Here is a 24,652-nt window from a genome sequence, read left to right as displayed (position 1 = left end):
AGAGCATTAGCTGTATAGAGTTGGAATAATAATCCTTGGTAATTGTAAGCCTTCCAGGTGATTCTGTAATTCCGTCCCAAATCAGGTTGTAAGTTTTGATTTGGAGTGAAGGTTATGTTGTAAAAGGTAGCATCCTGTATATGTTCATGATAAAAAAATCTAAGTTTATCTAACTCTAAATCTATCTTTTTTTAAAGGTCTCTCTCGCTCTCACTCATCTATCTATCCTACCCTGCCTTTCTAAAGTCTTCAAAAGCCAAGTTAACAAACAGATCACCGACCATTTCGAATCCCACCGTACCTTCTCCGCTATGCAATCTGGTTTCCGAGCGGGTCAAGGGTGCACCTCAGCCACGCTCAAGGTCCTAAACGATATCATAACTGCTGTCGATAAAAGACAATATTGTGCAGCCATCTTCATCGACCTGGCCAAGGCTTTCGACACTGTCAATCACAACATTCTTATCGGCAGACTCAACAGCCTTGGTTTCTCAAATGACTGCCTCGCCTGGTTCACCAACTACTTCTCAGATAGATTTCAGTGTGTCAAATCGGAGGGCCTGTTGTCCGGACCTCTGGCAGTCTCCATGGGGGTGCCACAAGGTTCAATTCTTGGGCTGACTCTTTTCTCTGTATACATCAATGATGTCGCTCTTGCTGCTGGTGATTCTCTGATCCACCTCTACGCAGATGACACCATTCTGTATACATCTGGCCCTTCTTTGGACACTGTGTTAACAAACCTCCAAACGAGCTTCAATGCCATACATCACTCCTTCCGTGGCCTCCAACTGCTCTTAAATGCTAGTAAAACTAAATGCATGCTCTTCAACCGATCGCTGCCCGCACCCACCCGCCCGTCTAGCATCACTACTCTGGACGGTTCTGACTTATGTGGACAACTACAAATACCTAGGTGTCTAGTTAGACTGCAAACTCTCCTTCCAGACTCACATTAAGCATCTCCAATCAACAATTAAATCGAGAATCGGCTTCCTATTTCGCAACAAAGCATCCTTCACTCATGCTGCCAAACATATCCTCGTAAAACTGACTATCCTACCGATCCTTGACTTTGGCGATGTCATTTACAAAATAGCCTCCAACACTCTACTCAGCAAATTGGATGTAGTCTATCACAGTGTCATCCGTTTTGTCACCAAAGCCCCATATACTACCCACCACTGCGACCTGTATGCTCTCGTTGGCTGGCCCTCGCTTCATATTCATTGCCAAACCCACTGGCTCCAGGTCATCTATTTTTTATTTATCCATTACTTTACCAGGTAAGTTGACTGAGAACACGTTCTCATTTGCAGCAACAACCTGGGGGAATAGTTACAGGGGATGAATGAGCCAATTGTAAACTGGGGATTATTAGGTGACCATGACGTTTTGAGGGCCAGATTGGGAATTTAGCCAGGACACCGGGGTTAACACCCCTACTCTTACGATAAGTGACATGGGATCTTTAATGACCTCATTGAGTCAGGACACCCGTTTAACGTCCCGTCCAAAAGACAGCACCCTACACAGGGCAATGTCCCCAATCACTGCCCTGGGGCATTGGGATATTTCTTTTTTTCTTCTTTTTAGACCAGAGGAAAGAGTGCCTCCTACTGGCCCTCCAACACCACTTCCAGCAGCATCTGGTCTCCCATCCAGGGACTGACCAGGACCAACCCTGCTTAGCTTCAGAAGCAAGCCAGCAGTGGGATGCAGGGTGGTATGCTGCTGGCTATATGTCTTTGCTAGGTAAAGCCGCACCTTATCTCAGCTCACTGGTCACCATAGCAGCACCCACCTATAGCACACACTCCAGCAGGTATATTTCCCTGGTCTTCCCCAAAGACAACTCCTCATTTGGCAGCCTTTCCTTACAGTTCTATACTGCCAATGACTGGAACGAATTGCAAAAATCACTGAAGCTGGAGTCTTATATCTCCCTCACTAACTTTAAGCATCAGCTGTCAGAGCAGCTTACCGATCATTGCACCTGTACACAGCCCATCTGCAAATATCCCACCCAACTACCTCATCCCCATATTGTTATTTCATTTTTGGGCTCCTTTGCACCCCAGTATCTCTACTCGCACATTCATCTTCTGCACATCTATCACTCCAGTGTTTAATTGCTAAATTGTAATTATTTCGCCAGTATGGCCTATTTATTGCCTTACCTCCCTAATCTTACTACATTTGCACACACTGTATATAGATTTTTCTATTGCATTATTGACTGTATGTTTGTTTATCCCATGTGTAACTCTGTGTTGTTTGTGTCGCACTGCTTTGCTTTATCTTGGCCAGGTTGCAGTTGTAAATAATAACTTGTTCTCAACTAGCCTACCTGGTTAAATAAAGGTTAAATAAAATAATAAAAATAAACTCATGAATCAGATTATTTTACTAAATCCATCACCGGAGGGCACACTTTTCGTCGCGTGCACTAACATTTCTTCATTCCAGCCTCAAGGGGGAGGTATTGATTATGATACTGAACCGAGTTGTCTGCTTCTGCCTGCTAGTCTGCCCAGCATCATCATTCTATCATCGTCGGGGTCTGGCTGCCTGGGATAGCAGAAATTGCTGGTTGTTGTATTTGCGACGGAACTGTCAAAGCTCAATCGCTTTGGCTGAAGCATGTGGGATTAAAAGAAAATAAAAGGACAAAATACCTCCCTGGATTTTGTTCCACGATACTGTCTCTGCTTCGAAATGTCGGGGAAAATAGAGAGTAAATCAGGTAAGCACGGCTAGACTGGACTAAATAGCTAACGGCAGCTAGCTAGGGTTTCCACTAAATAACACAGCTACACATTCAGATTCCACAGCCACAAAGAGAAAATATAGCGTTTTGGTCTTAATTTAAGGTTAGGGTTATTACAGTTAGGTTGAAAATATGAGTTGAAGAAGATAAATTGTATAAATGGGCGGGGTTTATCCATAATTAGGATTTTGTGGCTATGTTAACTAGTGATGAACTCTCGCTAGATCCTAGTCAGTCTGTGATTTGTCTGCCTTTCTTGTTCTAGCTAGAAATACGCCCGCATCACCCACCAAACTTTCACATTCTGTCGCAGCGTTAGCTAGGCAGCTACTACCTAGTCAATATTGGTCAAACATTCAATCAGTGTTTAACTAGCTAACATTAGCTAGTAAACCAGGCAAAGTTAGATTGCTAGCATTGGCTAGGCTACCTACATGGTAGCCTAGCTAACTGAGTTAATGTTATTGAAATGGGAAAACACAACTTTCATATTTTGTTGCAATGTTGCTAAATATATATATTCGCATTTAATGACTTATCTAACTAGCTAGTTTTTTTTATTCTGAAAAGAGCTGGTGGCGAATTTATAGAATATCTAGCAAACTAGCTAGATAAGATAACTTGGTAACTTTCGAGCTAACGTCATCTGTCGAGCTAGTCTGCTGTAGTTCGAATAGAAAATTGTTTTGACAGTATTGATAGTAACGTTAACAAGGTAGCTAGTTAATTATAGCTACATCATAATCTAGTTTGCTTGTCACTGTTACTTATAAAATACACAGTAGCCGTCATTCATTCTAGGCTACCTGATAAATAGGGTCTAGCTAGCAATGTAGTAGTGTTTTCTCCATCCCTATGATTTACAGCCAGTAGCTGTCAGGGTTGGTTATTACCCTTCACCACCTGCTCTGACCTTCCTGATCAGGGACTAGCTATTCGAGGAGAATAACAAGTACTTTCTCATTCACAGTGTGAGAGTCTTGCCCTTCTCATGGGTTATGAGAACTAGTGTGAGTCATAGTTCACTGAAAACCTTCCTACATCCTCTTTGGCTGGAGAGAGTCACTTCTAACTACTTCAGTCAAGTGTCCCCATCTGTAGCCAGTATGTATGTGTTCTATGTATTTAGTGAGTGGACACTAGAGAGCTAGTTGAGACTGCTAAGGAGTTAGTCAACCCATCTTTTTTGCCACCTTCAAATGAATTGGGTGTGTTTATGATGAAATGTGTTACTTATACCTGCCATACAATTCAGGAATGATCAGATTAAAGTTGATAATGTTTCAGAGAGAACTTCAGGCCTATTGATTTGCTCTCTGTTGGGTTGTTGCGGGTTTAGAAATGTACATGCATCTGGAATTCTAAATGGCAGGGCCAGCACTAATCTCAGGAGGTGTTGTTCACTACTGGTTCATGGTGAACTAGAAGTGGTAGGATCAGGATGTCCTTGTTGAGTGTGTGCTGTGATTCTGATCAGTGGCAGCTGGTTGGTGTAGGTTGAATGACTGTGGACAGGCTAACGCTTTAATAACAGTGTTGACTCATCGGATATGTAATTCCAGTGGTGTTCAAATGAGCTGATTAGATATAATATTCTCTAGTCTTAAGTGGCCATTGGCAACACATTCCTTTTTGATTGATGAAAAAAAAAATGTGTAGGCTACCTAGGAGTGCACATTAAGAGCTTCCCAGCAGTGGTTGTCAGAGGAAGGCCTTCTTGCTGCCATACAAAGCAGATCCTGTCCCTTTGGGCTCGAACCAGGGACCTTCTGCACATCAACAATATGCACTCACAAAGCAGCGTTACCTATCACTCCAAAAAAGCCTTGGTCCTTGCGGCGCAAGGGAAACAACTAGCTTACTTCAAGTCTCAGGGGGAGTTTCATCACTTGCACAAGGGATGCTACTAGCATACCGCCCAACAAGCTAGCGATTCCAAATGGGCTAGGCGACACAGATGGGTGGGGGGAATTGCGGTACTGTGTTTTATTTTAAATGATGTCATTTTTATGTTTTGCAGGCTAAATGTTACCAGAGCCAGCAGATCAGTTTGGAACAGTCTGAGGGCCAATTGTATATGTGTTTTCTCTTGTAGCTATGATTCTTGATACTTTCTCACTGAGAGATAACTATAGAGGCTATGTCTTTGTTGTGGCCAAAAAAAATACAATTTACCTTCATCTTCAGTAATCCTCCCACTAGTTCTCTGCAGTTCCTCTTGGTCTAGGGCCGTATCCACAAAGCGTCTCAGAGTAGGAGTGCTGATCTAGGATCTATCCATACAATCATATTAATTATGAACAAAACCCCCAAAACTGATCCTAGATCAGAACTCCTACTCAGAGACGCTTGTGTAAACGGGCCCTGATAAGTTCTGATGCATCATTATGCGTGACCTACATTTGTGATTCTTTTGGGGGCCTACTAACAGTCATGACTCAGTCATGCTAGCCAGCAGATCCGACCCACTTGTTTACAACTGCTTACAGCTGCACTAGTGTAGGTAGAAGCCACAGCATCCATTTTGGAATGGCAGTGTCAGCCAATCAGCTCTTTTTGTTGTTCATTGAGACATGCCATTCCATAATGGCTGCTGTTGCTACTGCTAGCAAAAAAACAAAAAAAAATGCTTTGTCACACACAGGATGGGTGCAGTGAAATGTGTTGCTTTACAGGGTCAGCCATAGTGGTACGGCACCCCTGGAGCAAATTAGGGTTGAGTGTCTTGCTCAATGGCACATCAACAGATATTTCACCTTGTCGGCTCGAGTATTCGAACCAGCGACCTTTCGGTTACTGGCCCAACGCTCTTACTGCTGGCCCTACATGTCCTCCTCTCCCTCCCAGAACGGTCCAGATGTAGGTTCTAGCATGAGGACGAATATGGACATTTTCTTAACGAGCAGTCATTCAATCTTCTTGTTGTAGGAAACGGAGGGCAGAGCATGCCGCCATCCACATCAACCTGGCTGTAGTGGAGCGGGTCGAGAGCTTCGAGTTCCTCAGTGTCCACATCACTAAGGAATTAGCATGGTCCACACACAGGAGGCTAAAAAGATTTTGCATGGGCCCTCAGATCCTCAAAATGTTGTACAGCTGCACCATTGATAGCATATTGACTGGCTGCATCACCCCTTGGTATGGCAACTGCTTGGCATCTGACAGAGGCACTACAAAGGGAAGTGCGTACAGCCCAGTACATCCCTAGGGCCCAGCTCCCTGCCATATTGGATCTCTATAACAGGCGATGTCAGAGGAAGGCCCTTAAAATCGTCAACGACTGCTAAATAGTTAACCAAATAGCTACCCGGACTATCTGCTATTTACACTAACTCTTTTGATTCATCACATACACTGCTGCTACTGCTTATTATCTATCTTGTTGCCTTGTCACTTCCGCCCTACCCATATGTACATATGTACGTCAATTACCTCGTACCCCTGCACATCTACTCAGTACTGCTACCCCGTGTATATAAACCAAGTTATCGTTACTTGTTGTGTATTTATTCCTTGTGTAATTATCTTTCTATTATTTTTATATTTTTCTCTCTGCATTGTTGGGAAGGGTCTGTAAGTAAGCATCTCACTGTTAGTCTACACAATTTGATTTGATAGATAGATTTGTGTAACAGTTGGGATAATGGGACAATTCTAAGTGCAACGCATTTCTCATCCCTGAATTGATGTAAGTTTTTTTCCAAGCCATATCTCGCGCCAGCGCCACAGTGTCTTAATATACACAGGAATGCTGTCCGACCCTAGTGCAGCTGTAAGCAAGTGGGGTGTATCTGCTGGCTACAGTCATGCCTGTTCTGGCCTCGCCTGTCTTTACAACCATGGTGGAGAGATTTCCACCCTTGCACAGAGACCGAGCAAACAGGGGAGTGGTTACTGCACCCTCTTGCTCATGTAAATGTTCTTTTCAAGTTAGCTAGACTGGCTGTTGCAGTTGGATATATAGCAGTCATGCCATGTTGTTAAAACTAGCTAGGAACACTTATTCTCTACACTCAAAATAGTAATTGAAGAACTAAGCTAAGTTCCAGTAGCATTGTGTTCTAGTTAAATGAGTTTTGAAATAGAAGAGGAAGTAATGAGTAGGACCCGGAAGTTCTAAAACAGGCTATGGAGGCTAATGTCTAAATGTATCTATTACAGGAAGTGAAATGGTTCAGCCCTCACAATGTTGGAAACTGATGCCTTGGCCATATAGGCTAGGTTATCTTTTGGTTTAATAGTCAGGCTGCTTGAAGACCTGAGAGCAAAGTGACCCTTTATAGCTTGTGGAGCAGCGGGACATGTCAAGGAAGTACATTCAACAACATCAGAGAGCAGTCAGAACCCATACATACAAAGGCTCCTTTTGGCATTTCAATGTCATGGTGTTGGTGTAAAGTAGGAGCAAAACGTTGTGTTATACAGAGGAAACCGAAACATTGGTCCTGAATTTGGACATCTGCCTGTTCTGTTTAAGTTCACGCTGACATGAAGGCACAATGTTTTACTACCTCTTTATTGTTGTGATTTCTGATGATTGTTCCCTAGTTCTTTTTCTATTTTATCTTGACCTCATTTGTTGTTGAATGTCCAAAGATGGATCAATTCTGTCGCTCATGATCAATTAATTCATTTTCTTAGTAACTGAAGCACTGCTCAATTGTTTTTGTGCCCTGTTTGCTATTGGGCTATTGCATTAGAGTGTTTCTTACAACTCATTATAATGGCCTCTGTGTATTAGCCTACTTGATGACTGGGTGTGCCGTAGATGTTGCTGGCAGTAGATGTGAGCAGCAAACGTAGGCTTTTTTGTATTGCTTCAACCTGTCTACACCACTTAAATCAATGAGCAACTCAATGTTTAGGCTAGTTAATATATGGGGTGTTTATATTTGACCTGTTTCACACATGTGTAACCTGTACAAGTGTGTGGTGTGAAATACAAAAAAACACATTTACATATCCCACTCCCCCTGAGACACCCTCAGAGAGTGGGGTCACGGCATGGGATCAGCCATTATTGATGGCAACCCGGGAGCAATTAGAGTTAAGTGCTCAAGGGCAGCCGACCGGCCAGATAGCTGGGTTCGGCCAGCCAGATATGTAGGTCCGGCCGGCCAGCCAGTTAAGATCAGCCATTATTGACCGCGACCCTAGAGCAATTAGGGTTAAATAGGGTTAAGTGCCCAAGGGCAGATCAATAGATTTTTCCTCTAGTTGGCTCTGGGATTCGAACTACCAACCTTTTTGTTACTGGCCCAACACTCTAACTGCTAGGCTACCTGCCGGTGTAAGCTGTTTATTGAAAGTCTTGACTGAAATAATAGTGTACAGTTATTGTGGTGGGACTGGGGGTACATACAGTCTTTATTCACACCCACATTTGTGTCTGCCTATCCTGATGATCACTCTTATCGCTGAATACAGAAATGATATGACGGCAATAGATTTGATTGATTTCTTCTGGAGACCTAGTGGGCATTAGCGAGATTCACGGCGTTGTTGTCCTTTCCACATGATGCCTGTCTACCATTGGACACGTGTCCGAACTCCGGTGAATGTAAGGCCCCTGCTGCTCAGGCAAGACTTGAGTTGAGCAGACAAGCTGTTGTCACGGGCGTCTCCAGGGGCAGAATTGAGATGAGCAGACAAGCTGTTGCCACGGGCGTCTCCAGGGGCAGAATTGAGATGAGCAGACAAGCTGTTGCCACGGGCGTCTCCAGGGGCAGAATTGGGTTGAGCAGACAAGCTGTTGCCACGGGCGTCTCCAGGGGCAGAATTGAGATGAGCAGACAAGCTGTTGCCACGGGCGTCTCCAGGGGCAGAATTGGGTTGAGCAGACAAGCTGTTGCCACGGGCGTCTCCAGGGGCAGAATTGAGTTGAGCAGACAAGCTGTTGCCACGGGCGTCTCCAGGGGCAGAATTGAGATGAGCAGACAAGCTGTTGCCACGGGCGTCTCCAGGGGCAGAATTGAGTTGAGCAGACAAGCTGTTGCCACGGGCGTCTCCTTCGGCAGAATTGAGTTGAGCAGACAAGCTCTGGTATGCTCCCATGGTGATTCAGTGATCCAACTCGATTCAAAACGTATTTTTTGGCGTCTGATAAGAGGGAGCATACCAGAGTTCCAGACAGTCCTTATTTTTTTTAAATACATTTTTCTGTCTTGCAACTGAGAAATTGGATGTGCATATTCTTCTCTTTTCTACACTTCTATTACATGCCATTTACAGTGGCAAGAAAAAGTAGGTGAACCCTTTGGAATTACCTGGGTTTCTGCATAAATTGGTCATAAAATTTGATCTGATCTTCATCTAAGTCACAACAATCGACAAACACAGTCTGCTTAAACTAATAACACACAAACAATTATACGTTTTCATGTCTTAATTGAACACCATGTACACATTCACAGTGCAGGGTGGAAAAAGTATGAGAACCCTTGGATTTAATAACTGTTTGACCCTCCTTTGGCAGCAATAACCTCAACCAAGCATTTTCTATAGTTGCGGATCAGACCTGCACAACGTACAGGAGGAATTTTGGACCATTCCTCTTTACAAAACTGTTTCAGTTCAACAATATTCTTAAGATGTCTAGTGTGAACCGCTCTCGAGGTCATGCCACAGCATTTTAAATCGGGTTGAGGTCAGGACTCTGACTGGGCCACTCCAGAAGGCGTATTTTCTTCTGTTGAAGCCATTCTGTTGTTGATTTGCTTCTTTGTTTTGGGTTGTTGTCCTGTTGCATCACCCAACTTCTGTTGAGCTTCAATTGGCGGACAGATAGACTTACATTCTCCTGCAAAATGTCTTGATAAACGTGGGAATTCATTTTTCCGTCGATGATAGCAAGCTGTCCAGGCCCTGAGGCAGCAAAGCAGCCCCAAACCATGATGCTCCCTCCACCATATTTTACAGTTGGGATAAGGTTTTGATGTTGGTGTGCTGTGCCTTTGTTTCTCCACACATAGTGTTGTGTGTTCCTTCCAAACAAATCAACTGTAGTTTCATCTGGCCACAGAATATTTTGCCAGTAGCGCTGTGGAACATCCAGTTGCTCTTTTGGGAACTTCAGACGTGCTGCAATGTTTTTTTTGGACAGCAGTGTCTTCTTTCGTGGTGTCCTCTCATGAACACGATTCTTGTTTAGTGTTTAACGTATCGTTGACCCTTCAACAGAGATGTTAGCATGTTACAGAGATTTCTGTAAGTCTTTAGCTGACACTCTAGGATTCTTCTTAACCTCATTGAGCATTCTGCACTATGCTCTTGCAGTCATCTTTGCAGGACGGCCACTCCTAGGGAGAGTAGCAAGTGCTGAACTTTCTCTATTGATAGACAATTTGTCTTACCGTGGACTGATGAACATCAAGGCTTTTAGAAATTATTTTTTAACCTTTTCCAGCTTAATGCAAGTCAACAATTATTAATCTTAGGTCTTCTGAGGTCTCTTTTGTTCGAGGCATGGTTCACATCAGGCAATGCTTCTTGTGAATAGCAAACTCAAATTTTGCGAGTGTTTATTTATCTCCAATCTTGTCTCATTGATTGGATTCCAGGTTAGGTGACTCCTGACTCCAATTAGCTTTTGGTTCACATGCTTTTTACAACCTATACTGTGAATGTTTAAATGATGTATTCAATATAGACAAGATAAACTAATAACACACAAATTATTGCATTTAACACACTGTGTCTGTCTATTGTTGTGACTAAGATGAAGATCTGATAACATTTCTGACTAATTTATGCAGAAAACCAGGTAATTCCAAAGGGTTCACATACTTTTTCTTGACACTGTACATCCGAAATACAGATTTAGTTCAAATTAAGTGAACTTCACCTTTACCATTGCCTGATCATCCATTCTGTAGCTATTTCAGAAAGATGTTTACCATGATCTGCCCATGGGAAGACAGAGATTTACTGGGATCTGATGATCAACCTTTTCCTGTAAAGAATTCTCACGTCATAGTTTCCAAACTGGTCAAAGCAACCTAGTTAGCCAGATGATGACTTGTTGTGACTCTATTCTGGAAACTCATTAATTTTGTTCATTGCTGGCAGCAGGCAGTCACAATGACAACAACGTGCCTGTTTTAGCGGAAGGGTGGCACATCCCCAGAGACTGATGGGCACAGCCAGGAATTCACAGCAAACACTGGATGAGATGAGCAGTGAATGGACATCCAGACTGCATTCCTCCTCATTGACTCTATAGCCAGAAGCATTTCACCCCCAGTTGTGAAGCCTGCTGATTCTCTCTCAAAAGCCATTGACAGCTCCTATCCCTGGCAGGAGTCCCATGCTTCTGTACACAACGGAAGAGCAGCACAATCATTGGTGTTTATTTATGTACTCAATATTCAGTTTCAACCCCCCCTTTTCAACCATTTAGTATGGGCATGCCAGCAGCATCAAGCTTTTGTTTTCAGTTTCTCTGCAAATCTTCACTACCTCACAGAGGGGAAATGAGCTGTATCCTGTATAGGCTACCTGAGGTGTTTTGACCGCTGTGCAACACAACTAGTGCCTTCCGAATAGGCTTCACTGATGCATAATGTAGCTTAGCTTATTAAGCCCCTCTGTTCAATTTTAGTTTGTAGTCAAATAATATTTCACTTTTGTTTAAATAGTCTGGTTTTCAAGGGAAGCTCACTTAAATTACAAACTTAAGCTACATACACTGAACAAAAATACAGTATAAATACAACATGCAACAATTTAAAATATTTTACTGAGTTACAGTTAATATAGGCCCTAAATTCATTAGGCCCTAATCTACGCATTTCCCATGACTGGGAATATGTATATGCATCTGTTGATCACAGACACCTTAAAAAAAAAAAAAAGTAGGCGCGTGGATCAGAAAACCAGTCAGTATCTGGTGTGACCACCATTTGCCTCATACAGCGTGACACATCTCCTTCACATAGAGTTGATCAGGCTATTGATTGTGGCCTGTGGAATGTCCCACTCCTCTTCAATGGCTGTGCGAAGTTTCTGGGTATTGGCATCCCAGAAATGCTCAATTGGGTGACGTCTGGTGAGTATGCAGGCATGGAAGAACTGGGATATTTTCAGCTTACAGCATACAGATGAGCTTCCCTGAGACGGTTTCTGACAGTTTGTGCAGAAATTCTTTGGTTGTGCAAACATACTGTTTCATCAGCTGGTGGCTGGTATCAGTGATCCCGCAGGTAAAGAAGCCTGTACTTCCGGCGCCGACAGAGATGGCCGCCTCGCTTCGCGTTCCTAGGAAACTATGCAGTATTTAGTTTTTTTATTTCTGTTATTTCTTACATTGTTACCCCAGGAAATCTTAGGTTTTATTACATACAGTCGGGAGGAACTATTGGATATAAGAGCAATGTCAACTCACCAACATTACGACCAGGAATACGACTTTCCCGAAGCGGATCCTCTGTTTGGTCCACCACCCAGGACAATGGATCGGATCCCAGCCAGCGACCCAAAACAACGGCGCCGCAGAAGGGTCTTCTGGTCAGGCTCCGTAGACGGGCACATCACGCACTGCTCCCGAGCATACTACTCGCCAATGTCCAGTCTCTTGACAACAAGGTAGACGAAATCTGAGCAAGGGTTGCCTTCCAGAGAGACATCAGAAATTGTAACGTTCTTTGTTTCACTGAAACATGGCTCACTCGGGATACGTCATCAGAGTCGGTACAGCCACCTGGCTTCTTCACGCATCGCGCCGACAGAAACAAACATCCCTCTGGTAAGAAGGGCGGGGGTGTATGCCTTATGATTAACGAGACGTGTTGTGATCATAACAACATACAGGAACTCAAGTCCTTTTGTTCACCTGACCTAGTGCCGACCGCATTATCTACCAAGAGAATTCTCTTCGATCATAATCACAGTCGTGTATATCCTCCCCCAAGCAGACACCTCGACGGCCCTGAAAGAACTTCATTTGACTCTATGTAAACTGGAAACCACATATCCTGAGGCTGCATTTATTGTAGCTGGGGATTTTAACAAGGCTAATCTGAAAACAAGGCTTCCTAAATTTTATCGGCATATCGAATGCACGACCCGGGCTGGCAAAACCATGGATCATTGTTATTCTAACTTCCCGCGACGCATATAAAGCCCTCCCCCGCCCTCCTTTCAGAAAATCTGACCACGACTCCATTTTGTTGCTCCCAGCCTATAGACAGAAACTAACACAGGAAGCACCCGTGCTCAGGTCTGTTCAATGCTGGTCCGACCAATCGGATTCCTCGCTTCAAGATTGCTTCGATCACGTGGACTGGGATATGTTCTGCATAGCGTCGGACAATAAAATTGATGAATACGCTGATTCGGTGAGCGAGTTTATTAGCAAGTGCATTGGTGATGTTGTACCCACAGCATCAATTAAAACATTCCCCCAACCAGAAACCGTGGATTTATGGTAGCATTCACGCAAGGTGACCGGAAACATGACCGAATACAAACAGTGTAGCTATTCCCTCCAAGGCAATCAAAGAAGCTAAGCGTCAGTATAGAGACAAAGTAGAGTTGCAATTCAACGGCTCAGACACGAGAGATATGTGGCAGGGTCTACAGTCAATCACAGACTATAAAAGGGAAACCAGCCCCGTCGCAGACCACGACGTCTTGCTCCCAGACAAACTAAACAACTTCTTTGCTCGCTTTGAGGACAATACAGTGCCACTGACACGGCCTGCTGTCCTTCACTGCAGCCAATGTGAGTAAAACATTTAAACGTGTTAACCCTCGCAAGGCTGCCGGCCCAGACGGCATCCCCAGCCGTGTCCTCAGAGCATGCACAGACCAGCTGGCTGGTGTGTTTACGGACATATTCAATCAACCCTTATCCCAGTCTGCTGTTCCCACATGCTTCAAGAGGGCAACCATTTTAAGTTCCTCGGCGTACACATCACTGACAGACTGAAATGGTCCACCCACACAGACAGCGTGGTGAAGAAGGTGCAGCAGCGCCTCTTCAACCTCAGGAGGCTGAAGAAATTCGGCTTGTCACCAAAAACACTCACAAACCTTTACAGGTGCACAATCGAGAGCATCCTGTCAGGCTGTATCACAGCCTGGTACGGCAACTGCTCCGCCCACAACCGCAAGACTCTCCAGAGGGTAGAGAGGTCTGCACAATGCATCACCGGGGGCAAACTACCTGCCCTCCAGGACACCTACACCACCTGATGTCACAGGAAGGCCAAAAAGATCATCAAGGACAACAACCACCCGAGCCACTGCCTGTTCACCCCAATATCATCCAGAAGGCGAGGTCAGTACAGGTGCATCAAAGCTGGGACCGAGAGACTGAAAAACAGTTTCTATCTCAAGGCCATCAGACTGTTAAACAGCCATCACTAACATTGAGTGGCTGCTGCCAACATACTGACTCATCTCTAGCCACTTTAATAATGAAAAATTGATGTAATAAATGTATCACTAGCCACTTTAAACAATGCCACTTTATATGTTTACATACCCTACATTACTCATCTCATTTGTATATACTGTACTCATTTACATTTACATTTAAGTCATTTAGCAGACGCTCTCTTAGTCTTGTGGAGCACAGAAGTCCGGGTGGCTGGTTTTGAACCCAATCGGTCACACAGGCATGCACAGTGCAGCACCACCAGCAGTCAACTCTTAGAGGGCCGTGATGGGAGCCAGATTGTTTGGAGATCATAAGAAAACGTGTAGTATTGTAAATAAACTGCTAGTTGCCATAGCAGTGGTCTATCCAGATTCGGGGTGTTGGGGTTGTGGGGAATCGCTGCTCTCATAACAGTGAACACGAGTGAGGGTACGCCTTTTGTCATGTAGTGTGTTAAGTCACCACTTAAACACTCCCTAATAAAGAGTCCCATGTGCAACACGTCATTCCGCAGAAGGTTCTCTCATAAAGCTGATGTCATTGTGTCCCAGCCCCTTTGTCTGTACGGGTTGCTAAAGGATTCATTTGGGCCATGGCCTTCATGCAGTTGACAGTGAAAAACGGGCAGATGAATTATGAGGACAGATTACAAGGCTCTCACTCATATTATGCAGTTAAGGCTAATATGTGTACTTTGTTGGTGAGGTAGGCCTATCTATTATCTCACTCTGACAAAAATTCACTTTTGAGGAACACAAATGCACAACATCTTCAGAGGATCTCTCCTATATTGATTGTTCTTCAGAATTTACGTGCTTACTATTTCTTATAGGCCGAAGTTCTGAACAAATGCAGTTGGGAGAGGTTGTGTTTCATGTAACGTTAAATGAAAGTTCCATGTTTTGACGTGTGGTGTCTCAAAGTCACTTTCTAACTAGTGTTCTCTCAATTCACGCTCCCTTGATTATGAAGATTAGCGGTTCTTCTCTTAACTCTGCCTCTCTCTCTTTCCCTCTCCTCCTCAGACTCCCAACGCTCCCATTTGTCTTCCTTCACCATGAAGCTTATGGACAAATTCCACTCTCCCAAAATCAAAAGGACACCCTCAAAGAAAGTTAGTAAGCCGCCTTTAGAACATGGCGTCAAGACTGCGGAGAAACCTGCAAACAAGGTGTGTTTAATGTATATATTTCTCCCTCTACATAGGCCTCAAGCTTTTGCTGTGCCCGTCTCAAATTGCAATTAGTTGTGGATTTATATCCTACAAGAGTGAGACTGAAGGCAGAGTGACAAACAAAGACTCGTGCAATGCAATAATCACACAACCAAGATGCCATTAATAAAAGTAATGCCACCCCACCAAGATGCCATTAATAAAAGTAATGCCACCCCACCAAGATGCCATTAATAAAAGTAATGCCACCCCACCAAGATGCCATTAATAAAAGTAATGCCACCCCACCAAGATGCCATTAATAAAAGTAATGCCACCCCACCAAGATGCCATTAATAAAAGTAATGCCACCCCACCAAGATGCCATTAATAAAAGTAATGCCACCCCACCAAGATGCCATTAATAAAAGTAATGCCACCCCACCAAGTTCACGATTGCTCTCACGTTGTCTTACTTTTACAGAGTCTGAGTCGGTTAGAAGAGCAAGAGAAAGATGTGGTCAGTGCCTTGCGTTACTTCAAGACCATCATTGACAAGATGGCGGTGGACAAGAAGGTGCTGGAGATGTTACCAGGCTCTGCCAGTAAGGTCCTGGAGGCCATCCTGCCTTTAGTCCAAGTGGACGCAAGGATCCAGCACAGGTGAGTCTGGCCCAGGGGATATACTGTGCATTCGGAAAGTATTCAGACCTTTTGACTTTTTCCACATTTTGTTATGTTACAGCCTTATTCTAAAATGGATTAAATAGTTTGCTTTCCTCATCAATCTACACACAATACCCCATAATGACAAAAATAAGGCTTTAACGTAACAATGTGGAAAAAGGGAAGGGGTCTGAATACATTCTGAATGCACGGTATCTGGAGCTTGTTGGCCCATTGAGGGTTTTTAGACAACGCTTCAACCGTCACGAGACGAGATCCAGACAAATGTCATTTTAAGGTTGCTGATTATATTAGTTTTAAGGTTCATGAGGAACCTTCAAAGACTGATACAGAATTGCCAATCAACCATGGAGTGTTTTTGTCAGTCTGTTAGCCCAATCTTTCCTCTTGGGTGTTCACAGCTCGGGGGTGTCCTCCTGTCTGAACCGTGTGTACCAGAGTCTGGGCAATCTCATCCGTTGGTCTGACCAAGTCATGCTGGAGGGGGTCAACCTGGATGATAAAGAAACCATCGTTACCGTCACCACTGTGATCAAGGCAGTGCTTGATGGTGTTAAGGTAACGTTAGCATACCAGATCGTCACCACTGTGATCAACGTAGTGCTCGGCGGTGTTAAGAAAAGGTTAGCATACCAGACCGTCACCACTGTGATCAAGGTAGTGCTCGGCGGCGTTAAGGTAACGTTAGCATACCAGACCGTCACCACTGTGATCAAGGTAGTGCTCGGCGGCGTTAAGGTAACGTTAGCATACCAGAAAACAAGTAAACATGAAATGTGAGACATCTCAGATTATGTGTACCATTTCATGCACGTTATGGTTTTTGGAGAAATGGTAGCTAGCCGAGTACTTAATACTCTCTCGGTAAGAGATGGTAAAAATGGCAATGAAGTTGTCTAGCATTTATTAACTGCACACGGTGATTGTCCACAGGAGCTAGTGAAACTGACCATAGAGAAACAGGAGAATCCTTCCCCCACGTCTCCTGTCAAACCAGTGCCAGTGGCCACCCCACCCGAAAGGTGAGTGAGCCACGGAGGACATCAATACACTCCTCCACTAACCTCATTCTCTCATATATATTTACTGAACATATCAGACTTGATGGTAATTGTACAAGATGTAAAACAACATCAGTAAACAACTTGCATACCCACAGTGCTGCTGAGCCGCCTGCCAATGAGAAGGAGAGTCTGGACAAGAGCTCAGCCACGTCCCAATCTATGGAAGTCCTGACTGAACCCACTGTAGAGGAGGAGGTGGTGGCTCCGCCAAAACCCCCTCTCCCTGGCCTCAAGATGGCTGAACACAAGTAAGAGCTCATTTCATGGAGATAGTGTCTGTTTCATAGCTTCAATATACAGTAGTTTATCGATGGAGCCCCCCCATCACTGACCCAGACATGTCGCTTCAGGCAAGTCAAGTCTCCAGTATCTCACCTCTCTTTCTTCAAATGGCACAGAGCTGCATATCAATATCATGATCCACGCAGGATACCATTGCTTTCAACAGGATGCCATTGCATTCAGACTTAATAAACTGCTTCGGAATGGGAAAAGTTTAACCCCTCATAAGATTATTTAATTGACTGCTCTCAGTCACACAGCACAAGGCAGGGTCAAGTCTGCACTGAAGTAATTGCAGTAACAAATCACTGTTTAGCTAAGACTCAAGTCCCCAACTCTGTATACTTGTTAGGCCTGCCGATAGCGCAGCACACAGCTCTCTTGAAGCCAACACCAATTTATCAACTGAAAAACGTTCATTGTATACCACTCATCACGTTGAATGTCCTTGGATTACAGGCCAATGTGATTGCCGCTCGTCTCTTTACAAGAAGACAAGAGAGGTACAATAGCTGGGAAACTGTGTTATAAGTAGTCTTGATTCTTTAGAAATCTTTATAGACTTTGAAGGGGGTAATAAAGGGAGATGTCAGAATTTAGACTTCCTCTGGTGAGATAACTGTCACGGCACCATCTCTGAGGCTCTTTTCTTTTGGGAGAAACTGGGCTCAGCAGAGGCTGGCGAGTTTATGGCCAGAGAGTGACAACAAGGAATGGAAATGGACCAGATTCCAGAGCCCACCACAAACACACTGCACAGCAGCATATCCATATACTTCGAAATACTTAAAGGCTCTTTGTCTTTCCTTTTGCTCCGAACAGTAGCTCTCTGAATTTCACTTTTCCCGCAGCAGGTGTGAGTAGCTCTCTGAATTTCACTTTTCCCGCAGCAGGTGCGAGTAGCTCTCTGAATTTCACCTTGCCCACAGCAGGTGTGGGTAGCTCTCTGAATTTCACTTTTCCCGCAGCAGGTGTGAGTAGCTCTCTGAATTTCACCTTGCCCACAGCAGGTGCGAGTAGCTCTCTGAATTTCACTTTTCCCGCAGCAGGTGTGAGTAGCTCTCTGAATTTCACCTTGCCCACAGCAGGTGCGGGTAGCTCTCTGAATTTCACTTTTCCCGCAGCAGGTGCGAGTAGCTCTCTGAATTTCACCTTGCCCACAGCAGGTGTGGGTAGCTCTCTGAATTTCACCTTGCCCACAGCAGGTGCGGGTAGCTCTCTGAATTTCACCTTGCCCACAGCAGGTGCGGGTAGCTCTCTGAATTTCACCTTGCCCACAGCAGGTGCGAGTAGCTCTCTGAATTTCACCTTGCCCGCAGCAGGTGCGGGTAGCTCTCTGAATGTCACCTTGCCCACAGCAGGTGCGGGTAGCTCTCTGAATGTCACCTTGCCCACAGCAGGTGCGGGTAGCTCTCTGAATTTCACCTTGCCCACAGCAGGTGCGGGTAGCGCTCTGAATTTCACCTTGCCCACAGCAGGGTAGATCTCTGAATTTCACCTTGCCCACAGCAAGGTAGATCTCTGAATTTCACCTTGCCCGCAGCAGGGTAGCTCTCTGAATGTCACCTTGCCCGCAGCAGGGTAGATCTCTGAATTTCACCTTGCCCACAGCAAGGTAGATCTCTGAATTTCACCTTGCCCGCAGCAGGGTAGCTCTCTGAATGTCACCTTGCCCGCAGCAGGGTAGCTCTCTGAATGTCACCTTGCCCGCAGCAGGGTAGCTCTCTGAATGTCACCTTGCCCACAGCAGGGTAGCTCTCTGAATGTCACCTTGCCCACAGCAGGGTAGCTCTCTGAATGTCACCTTGCCCACAGCAGGGTAGCTCTTGACAGCAGTATGTGTGTCTTATGCAGGGGCACACTGCAGATTTTGTTTGTCGTTGTTCTTTTTTGTGGTAATTCGTTTTTATTTTTTCTCCTCCCTGGGAGCTTCCCTTGTCACCCTCACCCCACTCCCTAACTGGCATAGAGTATATCCTCCACCTCTTCATCACCACAGCTGCCTGCCTGCCCTGCATCTTGTCATTGGGCCATCTGTGTGCACTGCGGTGTGGAAACAATTCAGTAGCTGCTGCTCTCTCCACCCCTATCTGTTTGTGGAGGACAGCGAGGCAGTGACCCGTGCACTGCACATTTTCCCCATTCTTCTGCTACTACAGAAGGCTCTCGGAAAGTGTCAGATATTGTATGTTATCTCTCAACCCACCCAAGCCAGTGTCAGTGCAGTCTTTTCCCCACCTCCCTTCACCATACATACTACATAATACATACTACACAGTACACACAGAAGAAGTGAATCAGTCAGTGTACTGTGGCTAGGGCTGCATGCGTGGCTTTTGGAATACTTGGCATTGATGGACATTGCACGCTGCTTCATATTTAAATGATCTCCCCCTCTTCTCCCCCTCCAGTCCTCCAGCTCTCCCTCCAAAGAAGCGCCAGTCTGCCCCCTCCCCCACTCGGGTGGCAGTAGTGGCCCCCATGAACCACGCCACCAGTGGCTCCAGTCTTCCCATGGGCATCGGCGTCCACAAACAGGTACAGTGGCTCCTGTCTTCCAAATCAAATTTTATTGGTCACATACACATGGTTAGCAGATGTTAATGCGAGTATAGCGAAATACTTGTGCTTCTAGTTCTTACCGTGCAGTAATATCTAGCAAGTAATGGGAAACTGTGTGTTATAAGTAGTCTTGATTCTTTAGAAAGCATCGGCCTCCACAAACAGGTACAGTGACTCCAGTCTTTCATGGGCATCGGCCTCCACAAACAGGGACAGTGACTCCAGTCTTTCATGGGCATCGGCCTCCACAAACAGGTACAGTGACTCCAGTCTTTCATGGGCATCGGCCTCCACAAACAGGGACAGTGACTCCAGTCTTTCATGGGCATCGGCCTCCACAAACAGGTACAGTGACTCCAGTCTTTCATGGGCATCGGCCTCCACAAACAGGGACAGTGACTCCAGTCTTTCATGGGCATCGGCCTCCACAAACAGGTACAGTGACTCCAGTCTTTGGGCATCGGCCTCCACAAACGGGGACAGTGACTCCAGTCTTTCATGGGCATCGGCCTCCACAAACAGGTACAGTGACTCCAGTCTTTCATGGGCATCGGCCTCCACAAACAGGGACAGTGGAAGGAGCAGCTACACACACTGGGGCTGTGTCTGAAATGGCACCATATTCAGTATAGTGTACTACTTCTGACCAGGCCCCATAAGGAATAAGTTGCCATTTTGGATTGTGCTATGTTTTACACCAGGGTGAGACATATATCAGCCATTTCTTGCACTGTTTCTTTTTTGGCGGCTATTATGTATTTTTCCACTAAAACGGGTCTTGTCACCTCTCTGGTTGGCAGGAGTACGAGGTGGATGCCCTGCAGCGGCGCTTCTCTGGGGGCAGCCATTACTACAGAGGGGAGTCACCGCGCATATCCCCCTGCAATAGCATGGGCAAGCTGAGCAAGTCCGACGAGCAGCTGTCCTGGACAATGGACAGTGGGCAGTGCTCACGCAACACCAGCAGTGAGGCTCTGGGTGAGTACTCAAACGGGCGTCAAAGCTCGATCTTTAACCAGAGATCCATTTTTTTTCTTCAAATAATGTAAACTATTTGGTGAAAGGTGCTTTGGCTGCCCGAAGAGGCAAGTAAAATGTTGTCTTTAAGACAAAGTTAATTTGCTTTGACACTACTGTTCCATTTGTACATTTTACTTGCCCGTTTGGACATTATTTTGTGTTATATTCACTCAATTCCATTCCAACCCCTCCCTCCACATGTGCTCAGTGCACACAAGCTCCTGTAAGGCCTACAGAAATAAATGTCTATAAAAAAATATCTAACTGATGGGATACACACACTACATTCCTTTCCAAATGATGACAGTTTTATCACAAATTCAAAATGGACTGGTTGATTGAAGTAGGAAAATGTGTTCCAACAACGAGCTGCAGTTTTTTGAATAATTGCGTCCTGTCTATTTTCTGCTGAAACTACTTTGTGAACTACTTTGTGAACTGCTAGTGCCATTTAGAATTAGTTAGCCTGGGCTATAATCTCCCTAAACATAGACAGGTTCCACTCTGACAATATGCAAAAACATTAGTTTGACTAAGACAAAGAGAGTATTTTCATCAGAAACATCAAGCATGCAGTGGCAAAAAAAAGTACATTACCGTTCAAATGTTTGGAGTCACTTAGAAATGTCCTTGTTTTTGAAAGAAAAGCAAAAAAAATGTGTCCATTTAAAATAACATCAAATTGATCAGAAATACAGGGTAGACATTGTTAATGTTGTAAATGACTATTGTAGCTGGAAACGGCTGATTTTTAATGGAATATCTACATAGGCGTACAGAGGCCCATTATCAGCAACCATCACTCCTGTGTTCCAATGGCACGCTGTGTTAGCTAATCCAAGTTTATGATTTTAAAAGGCTAATTGATCATTAGAAAACCCTTTTGCAATTATGTTAGCACAGCTGAAAACTGTTGGGCTAATTAAAGAAGCAATAAAACTGGCCTCTTTAGACTAATTGAGTATCTGGAGCATCAGCATTTGTGGGTTTGATTAAAGGCTCAAAATGGCCAAAAACAAAGGACTTTCATCTGAAACTCATCAGTCTATTCTTGTTCTGAGAAATGAAGGCTATTCCATCTGAGAAATTGCCAAGAAACTGAAGATCTCGCACAACGCTGTGTACTACTCCCTTCACAGAACAGCGCAAACTGGCTCTAACCAGAATAGAAAGAGGAGTGGGAGGCCCCGGTGCACAACTGAGCAAGAGGACAAGTACATTAGAGTGTCTAGTTTGAGGAACAGATGCCTCGTAAGTCCTCAACTGGCAGCTTCATTAAATAGTACCCGCAAAACACCAGTCTCAACGTCAACAGTGAAGATGCGACTCCGGGATGCTGGCCTTCTAGGCAGAGTTGCAAAGAAAAAGCCATATCTCAGACTGGCCAATAAAAAGAAAAGATTAAGATGGGCAAAAGAACACAGACACTGGACAGAAAAACTCTGCCTCGAAGGCCAGCATCCCGGAGTCGCCTCTTCACTGTTGACGTTGAGACTGGTGTTTGAATTCCCACGTTTATCAAGACATTTTGCAGGAGAATGTAAGTCTGTCTGTCTGCCAATTGAAGCTCAACAGAAGTTGGGTGATGCAACAGGACAACAACCCAAAAGACATAAGTGAATCAACAACAGAATGGCTTCAACAGAAGAAAATACACAGTCCTGAGCTCAACCTGATTGAGATGCTGTGGCATGACCTCAAGAGAGCGGTTCACACCAGACATCCCAAGAATATTGCTGAACTGAAACAGTTTTATAAAGAGGAATGGTCCAAAATTCCTCATGACCGTTGTGCAGGTCTGATCCGCAACTACGGAAAATATTTGGTTGAGGTTATTGCTGCCAAATGAGGGTCAACCTGTTATTAAACTTCTTCGGGATCGGTGTCCCTTCCACGGGACAGTTGAGCTAACGTAGGCTAATGCGATTAGCATGAGGTTGTAAGTAGCAAGAACATTTCCCAGGACATAGACATATCTGATATTGTCAGAAAGCTTAAATTCTTGTTGATCTAACTGCACTGTCCAATTTACAGTAGCCATTACAGTGGAATAATTCCATTATATTGTTTGAGGAGAGTGCACAGTTTTGAACATGAAAAGTTATTAATAAACAAATTAGGCACATTTTGGGCAGTCTTGATACAAAAGTTTGAACATAAATGCAATGGTTCATTGGATCAGTCTAAAACTTTGCACATACACTACTGCCATCTAGTGACCAAAATCTAAATTGCAGCATGGGCTGCAATAATACATTATGGTCTTTCTCTTGCATTTCAAAGATGATAGTACAAGAAAATACACAAGACTGGTTGGTTTTTTTCTTTGTATTTTCTTTTACCAAATCTATTGTGTTATATTCTTCTACATTCCTTTCACATTTCTTCAAATGGTACCAAGAATATGCATATCCTTGCTTCAGGGCCTGAGTTACAGGCAGTTAGATTTGGGTATGTCATTTTAGGGGAAAATTGTTCTCAACTAGCCTACCTAAAATCAAATCAAATTTATTTGTCACATACACATGGTAAGCAGGTGTTAATGCAAGTGTAGCGAAATGCTTGTGCTTCTAGTTCCGACCATGCAGTAATATCTAACAAGTAATAACCTAACAATTCCACAACAACTACCTTGTACACACAAGTGTAAAGGAATGAATACGAATATGTACATAAAAATATATAAATGAGTGATGGCCGAACGGCATAGGCAAGATGCAGTAGATGGTATAGAGTACAGTATATACATATGAGATGAGTAATGTAGGGTATGAAAACATATAAAGCGGCATTGTTTAAAGTGGCTAGTGTGTCACGTCCTGGCCAGTATAAGGTTAATTGTTTTTGTAGTTTGGTCAGGACGTGGCAGAGGGTATTTGTTTTATGTGGTTCGGGGTGGTGTGTTTGTGTAAAGGGTGTTTGATTTAGTTTTTGGGTTTTTGGTTAGTCTGGTGTGTGTGTTTCTATGTTTGGTTAATTGGGGTTGGGACTCTCAGTTGAAGGCAGGTGTTGTCTATCTGCCTTTGATTGAGAGTCCCATATATTAGGGTGTGTTTGTGTGTGTGATTGGTGGGTGATTGTTCTGTGTTGAGCCTATGCTAGCCAGACTGTTTGTAGTTGTTCATTCGTTCTTTTGTTTTGTGATTTTTGTACGTTCATTTTTTGAAGTAAATAAATTCTCAAGATGAGCATACAGGTACCTGCTGCGTATTGGTCCTCCTTCACCGACAACAACCGTGACAGAATCACCCACCACCAAAGGACCAAGCAGCAGAGGAAGGAGCAGACGGAGTTCGAGTTGGACTGGCGGGAGAAGTGGACCTGGGAGGAAGTTCTGGACGGGGCCGGACCTTGGCACCAGGCTGGGGATTATCGACGCCCGCAGTGGGAAATTGAGGCAGCCAAGGCAGAGAGGCGGTGGTACGAGGCCAAGTACGCGCTGAAGGAGAAGCACGAGAGGCACCCCCAATAAATTTTTGGGGGGGGCACACGGGTAGTTTGGCTAGGCGTAAGAAGAGCCGGAAGCCAGCTACCCGTGGTTATATGGAGGAGCGTATGGGGTGGAGAGCGCTATGTTTCGCTGTGGAGCGCACTATCTCACCCATACGCACGCACAGTCCGGTGCGCGTTATTCCAGCCCCTCGCAGGTGCCGTGCTAGAGCGGGCATCCAGCCTGGTAGGAGGATGCCTGCGCAGCGCATCTGGTCGCCGGTACGCCTCCGAGGACCAGGCTA

General features: G+C 44.6%; 1 protein-coding gene across 4 annotated transcripts in view; it reads left to right on the top strand.

Moving 5' to 3' along the window:
- Positions 1-2,528: 2,528 nt before the first annotated feature.
- Positions 2,529-24,652, top strand: part of rapgef1a (Rap guanine nucleotide exchange factor (GEF) 1a) — a 47,390-nt gene continuing 25,266 nt past the window's right edge. For all 4 annotated transcript variants that reach the window (XM_014172061.2, XM_014172062.2, XM_014172065.2 and 1 more), the window contains exons 1-8: positions 2,529-2,746; positions 15,176-15,321; positions 15,788-15,966; positions 16,392-16,548; positions 16,924-17,012; positions 17,150-17,302; positions 19,748-19,874; positions 20,699-20,876. In XM_014172061.2, the coding sequence (XP_014027536.2) occupies positions 2,719-2,746; positions 15,176-15,321; positions 15,788-15,966; positions 16,392-16,548; positions 16,924-17,012; positions 17,150-17,302; positions 19,748-19,874; positions 20,699-20,876 (1,057 nt within the window). In that variant the 5' untranslated portion in view covers positions 2,529-2,718. The remainder of the gene's footprint in view (positions 2,747-15,175; positions 15,322-15,787; positions 15,967-16,391; positions 16,549-16,923; positions 17,013-17,149; positions 17,303-19,747; positions 19,875-20,698; positions 20,877-24,652) is intronic.

This window comes from Salmo salar, chromosome ssa24 (genome assembly GCF_905237065.1).
Source record: "Salmo salar chromosome ssa24, Ssal_v3.1, whole genome shotgun sequence".
Classification (NCBI taxonomy): Eukaryota; Metazoa; Chordata; class Actinopteri; order Salmoniformes; family Salmonidae; genus Salmo; species Salmo salar.
This window is presented reverse-complemented; position numbering and strand designations above follow the sequence as displayed.